Raw genomic sequence first — 6,039 nt, forward strand, 5'->3', positions numbered from 1 at the left:
TTTAATGACGATTTTAAACATTTTAACTTTAAAATTAGTCTTCCACTTTAATACTCTCTATGAAATATCTCATAAATTATCATAACTTGCCCATATATTCACATATAAAATTTAGACACATTACATAAATAAAAATTATATTTTAAAATACAATTTGTTAATTACATAAGTACAAATAAAACTTTACATATAATTTTATAATATCGTATGAATATTTAATATTCTAAATTTTGAGCAAAGAAAGGTATTTTGATCATTAAATATATTTTAATTCTAGTACCACTTGTCAGAAATTATTTCTTTAAATAAACTGTAATTAAATTTTAAATAGCTAAATAATTTTAATTATGATAATTATGACATTTTAAAATCAATTCACCTTAGTCAATCATTCATAATCTCTAAGGTACAATTAATGCTACATCGAGTATAGTTGCTTTCTAATACCACGGTTTTAATATACGTAAGTTGGATGAAAAATATAAGTGATTTTGTGGTACTCATGAACCGAGACTCATAATGATGGTAAATCAAATACTGCACTTTGCTAAATCAAGTAATTAAGTTTGAATAGCAACCCTCGATAAGCTTTTAACTTTTTAGAATAATTGAGGAGTTAACATGAGTTCAAATTTCATCGTGCTTATCTTTATTTAAAAATATAAAATTTTATCCATTTAAATTAAAATTTATCTTTTGGGCTCATCAAAATCTTTCGGCAAAGAAATGAGAGAGAGTATTATATTTCTTTGTTAGTACCGTCTAAATTACGGATAATATTAAATGAGAATTATAAACAAAAAAGAGTGGTAAGATTATAAAATATAATTTGTAAAATTTCAACAAAAAAAAAAAAAAAGAATGCGCGCAGATGAAGGAATTCGAATATTAGAAGGCGTCACGAGTGATCCCGCTCACCATGGGAGGTGACCACATCCGCAGTGCTTCCATCAACTCTCCTATAAATAGATAGTAGTAGTTGGTCGTCGTCGTCCTCCGCACATCTCTATCGAATCCTCCAAAACACACACGGACATACAAATTGCCTCTTTGCTCTTTTCCACGAAGGGATTTCCTGAGGTAAGGCTTATAGTTTCGCGATTTCTTTCTTTACCGTAAGATTGAATTTGTCTGATCGGGTGATCTAATTTTTACAATGGTCATCGGATTATTTTTAGGGCTTTGGATGTAAGATGATGCTAGAAATTTTTGGTCGGTAGATAGAAAATGGTTTAATTTCTATGGATTGGAGATAGGTATCCTGTTGGTAATTGTTTTGCAGATGGAATCTGTGTTTAATTTTGCAAGGGGATTTACTTGATAACCATTATTTAAATGCTAAATTCTAAATTCTAAATTTTAGTTGGGGGAATACTTTTTGGAGGGAATAAGAATTAGTGGTGGTTGTCTAAAAAGTTGTGAATGGGGAATTAGATGCAGTTTTCAGCTTTTTGCATACTTATTGAGGTATCAAAAACCCAGAAATCGAAATGATTAGTAGAAATCAACTTGTTTCTGTCTTTTATGTTAATCATGAAGTTTTAGGGAGGACGAATAATGGATAGCTTATTGGAGAATAAATGCTAGTTTGGATTGCATCACACGTTATTGTTTCTGATAAGTTGAAAGTTCCATATATTCTCTCAAAATTTTCCAGTGATCTGAATGATCGGGTTTCGATTTCAGGAGGTTATTTGAATTTCTAGTTTGATGAAGCATGCCGTATATAATTTGAACATTGACTAGTATTAACATCCTGCTGCTAGATAGAACTTTTTCTAAAGAAAGTTTGTTCTTAGTTAATGTTTGATAACTGAAAATCTATCTATATATGTTTTGGGCATTAAATATCTTGTCAAAAGAAGGAATGTGTTTGTTATTTTCCATATCTTGACCTTTTCCATGCAGTTCTATTCAATATTTTGCCCAGGTTTTCCCTGTTGTGATCTTATTGGTTTTGCTCTTTTCTTTTGTCAAACCACTATTTTCTTCAGATCTTTTATTTATAGGTCACACAGAAAATGGTGAAGGCTGTTGTTGTGTTGGGTACCAATGAATCTGTTAAAGGCACAATTCACTTCACCCAAGAAGGAGAGGGTAACTGCAACACCCCTGATTAAGCTGTATTAGATCGCTAATTTATCTCCAAGTAAATATAATATTGAAAATTTCCTTCCCTGTGTTTATTTTGTTTTCATTGTTTTAGGTCCTACAACTGTGACTGGAAGCATCAGCGGCCTCAAGCCTGGGCTTCATGGCTTCCATGTTCATGCACTCGGTGACACGACAAATGGCTGCATGTCAACTGGTACTTGTTTCTCGACAAATCCAACCAGATATTTGGTCAAGTTGTTAGCTGTAATTAGTGATATAGGCGTCATACTGCATGATGCAGGGCCACATTTTAATCCTGGTGGGAAGGAGCATGGGGCACCCCATGAGGAGAACCGCCATGCTGGTGATCTTGGAAATGTGACAGCTGGCGAGGATGGTACTATTTTGATGGTCATTTTGTTTTTTCCCCTAGGTTTACAAGCTGTATCTGGAGAGGGTTATCCTGTGTTCCACATTAATCTTTATCACCAGTGACTCTAATGTTGGATTTTATTTAATGTTCAGGAACTGTTAACTTCACAATTGTTGATAGCCAGGTCTCCTTCTTCTTCTTCTTCTTCTCTCTCTCTCTCTCTCTCTCTCTCTCTCTTTAAGATTCTGAATTTCTGATTTGCTTCTTCCCTCACAGATTCCACTCTCTGGACCACATTCCATTATTGGCCGTGCTGTTGTTGTCCATGCTGATCCTGACGACCTTGGGAAGGGTAATTGTTAATTTTCTTTATGTTCTGAAGATAGTATGCTCTTGCCAGAGTTGATATCTGCAATCTATTTGGTCAAAGGGTTATAATTCTTCTCTTATATGTTAAATCTAACTAGTTGAGTACAACTCTGATATACATTTTTCTTACCCAGTTTTAAAAAGCAGTCAGACATTGAACATACATGCCATACTTTAGTCAGTAGAAACTTTAAGTTGGCAAAACAAATGCCATAAAAATGAATGCTCCCATGAACCATAAAATCTGCATGACTGTCTAGTTCCTTTTAGCACAAATTTCATGGTACATCCTGCCAACTCTTTTAATTGTGTTAGGATGATACTGCTATTACTTGTCGGCATGACTTTAGAATGATTGCTGTTCAGCATTTTTTGTAAAGATTGACACCTTCACTGACCTTCAGTTGTTGTAGCGATCATCTTTTACATGTTTGAGAATAATTCTAGATTAAGAAGATAAAGAAGGAGCTGACTATGCACAAAAATTCTCCTGTGTTATGTCTGGACCAGGAATTTCATGACCAAAATAATTGATTTGTTAATTTACATCCTAACTGTTGTGATGAAGAAAGTTATGAGAGAAGTTTCCTCATAAAGGCTTTAAAATATTTATGACAGAGACTTCCCCTGTAAACGAAGGGACAAAAGTCACAAAACAATTTCGAGATCAACTGATCTAACCACCTGAAGGATCCCAATTTTCATTCTCATACAGAGAGCTACCTTGTAAAAGATCTTAATAGTTAATATATTATAGGCTAAGATTTCTGATGCTTTCATAAAAATATAAAATTAGTACCTATCCAGGGCTGTGAATGTGAAGTAGCTCAGTTTAAAAAGAGTAAATTTGGACTAGGGAGTGCGGGGACACTTGGAAGCAAATTACAATGATAGTCCATTCTAGTTTCTCATTAGTGGAATTATAAGTCCTTTTTAGCAGGCAAAGGAATTTAATGTACTAATATTTGTGAACAATAAACTAGTTTGCTTTTCTGTATTGAGCCCTCTTCTCAGTCCAATTATATCAAGAACCTGTGGTCTATAGCTGCTCCTCTGCTCTTTTAGTGAATTTTCTTTTATCTGCTCGATTTTATTTGCTATATAAAGTTTATCAATTAAGTTAACAAATTTGGTATGCTGTTTTAGGTGGACATGAGCTTAGTAAGTCTACTGGAAATGCTGGTGGGAGAATTGCTTGCGGTAATTTACTCTATTTTCTTCACATCTTTAATTCTTTCACCAATGTTGCTTTGATTCCTTCCCTCATGTTACCGCAACAATCATCGTTTCTGAAAATGGCTGCTTTGGTTGTCTAAAGCACTTCCTTAGGCAGAACACATCTAAGATTTTTGGATTGTTAGTTTTTCAACTCACTAGGTGTTCCTTGTTTGACATTTAGTATGCGTAATTGATTAGACCATTGCTGATAATTGTCTGATGTCATTCTTATGATATTTCTTGTTTATATCAGGGATTATTGGACTCCAAGGATAATGCCATCTTGTAGATTTTCATGAAGTTGATTCAGGGCCAAAGACAACTGATGTAGTCGGGAAAAATCTTTCTGACATTTTCCATTGCCCAAGTAGACTTATTTTTAAATAAGAAACCTATCTAAGATGGGACCATGCTGAGTTATTTGTGCTGTCTGTGCAATTACAGAACATGTCATTAGTATTAGAATCTTCTTTTGTGGCCTCTTGCCTTACCTTCATGTACTGTTATAATTTTTCTTTTATGTTCCAAATTATTCTTTTCAAATAAAGAGCTGTTGTATTCAGATGGAAAATCTCACTTCACCCATTCGAGTCTGGCAAAGTATCAGAATTGAGGAGTTTACAAAGATCGTGTGGAATTGAGTCACAAGGCCTAAGAACAAAATAGGAGACCTCTTTACTCAGAACATGCATGATGGGTGCTTCTTTAAAAAAAGTGTTTACTCGGCGCATGCGGCACGTGCAACAACTTGGTTAGTTGTTGACAGTTAAATAAAATATGTATTAATACTATAATTCATCTACAATATCTAAACTAAGAATAATTCACATTATAGTATTAACAAAATATTAATAACTCTAATAGAGCCTTGTACAGATCACAACATATCATAAAGAGTGAATATCAGGTGTTTATTTTCAATTGGTTGATTACGATATTATGACGAGTCTAATCTAAGTGAGTTGAAGATAATAATAAAAAAAAGGAGTCTCTTCTTTCTTCAATGTAACATGTCTAAATTTGAAGTGAAAACTGATTGGGAATTACTCGTTTGATCTTCTAATATGTCTATACTTTGCCAATTTGTGGTTCTTTATATGTGACCTAAACTTAAACTTAAACTTGGGTAATGTAGTAATGTCATATGTATTTAGGGAGGCACAAATCGAATATGAATACATTTGGACATATGATCGGTATTTAATCTACTTTTCTGGGCTATTGCCTATTGGGCTGTGACTATCAAAAAAATTGATTCCGTTTGAGTAATACGAATGATTAGATATTTGATCTAATAATTTATATTTTTATAATGTTTATGTTCTTATAGTTGAATCAAGTCACATTATAAGTTTGATTTAAGCCTAAGTCAAACTTGATTGATTTTGAAATCAGGCTTGAATTGATTAAGATTTAAAATTGCTTATTATTTCGAGTCAAGATTGGTTCAAATTAAAATCATTTTCAATTCAGCTCGAAATTAAAGAGCTGGGTTTAGTCCCACATCGGCTGACCGAGAATTTAGCCAGCAGCCCGGCCGACTACAAGAGGAGACGCACGGTAGCTTAGCAACTCATACCTTTCTCGGCCTTTTGGCTAAGATCAAGTGTAGTATCTGTTCTTATCAGTTTAATATCTGATACGTGGGCCATGGGCCCACCGTGATATTAAATTAATTTCTCTTGGGGGAGGGGCCCGCTCCACGTCAGCTTGCTGATGGGGCCCCCCGAGCGTCTTCCTTGCCTTGCACTGCCGCATTGGCCTGGCGCACCCCTTACCAAATCCTAAATCAACCTTTGGTTTGCTCCCGGGGTTCCATCTTCTCAGAAGTTTGAAAAGTATTTTAGATAGTGTATGCTTTTTAATATCTTTTGGAAGTTATCAAGTAAATGCGGTAGATTTAATAGAATTTTTCTTTTAGTTTTTCTATTACTGAATTATAAATTAAAATTTTTTTTACTGATTTAGATTAATTTACTTTTTCT

The 6,039-nt window shown here is 33.9% G+C and overlaps 1 protein-coding gene and 1 non-coding gene across 5 annotated transcripts; both read left to right on the plus strand.

The window, feature by feature from the left end:
* Positions 1 to 991: 991 nt before the first annotated feature.
* LOC140790156 (superoxide dismutase [Cu-Zn]-like) lies at positions 992 to 4,625 on the plus strand. Of its 4 annotated transcripts, none has more exons than XM_073140104.1 (8): positions 992 to 1,080; positions 1,995 to 2,097; positions 2,207 to 2,308; positions 2,396 to 2,491; positions 2,620 to 2,651; positions 2,744 to 2,819; positions 3,983 to 4,036; positions 4,308 to 4,625. In XM_073140104.1, the coding sequence occupies exons 2-8, from the start codon at positions 2,022 to 2,024 to the stop codon at positions 4,328 to 4,330; spliced, it is 459 nt and encodes a 152-aa protein (XP_072996205.1). In that variant the 5' UTR covers positions 992 to 1,080; positions 1,995 to 2,021; the 3' UTR covers positions 4,331 to 4,625. The 4 variants fall into 4 exon arrangements, with proteins under 4 accessions (XP_072996205.1, XP_072996206.1, XP_072996207.1 ...); XM_073140105.1 differs by having other exon boundaries at positions 994 to 1,080; positions 2,010 to 2,097; XM_073140106.1 differs by lacking the exon at positions 992 to 1,080 and adding an exon at positions 1,564 to 1,689.
* Positions 4,626 to 5,629: 1,004 nt separating this feature from the next.
* LOC140791590 (U2 spliceosomal RNA) lies at positions 5,630 to 5,830 on the plus strand. The gene has a single exon (XR_012109598.1). It is a non-coding gene; the product is annotated as a U2 spliceosomal RNA (small nuclear RNA).
* Positions 5,831 to 6,039: the final 209 nt, after the last annotated feature.

Source organism: Typha latifolia, chromosome 6 (assembly GCF_019914945.1).
Source record: "Typha latifolia isolate L0001 chromosome 6, TyphaL0001v2, whole genome shotgun sequence".
NCBI classification, from domain to species: Eukaryota; Viridiplantae; Streptophyta; class Magnoliopsida; order Poales; family Typhaceae; genus Typha; species Typha latifolia.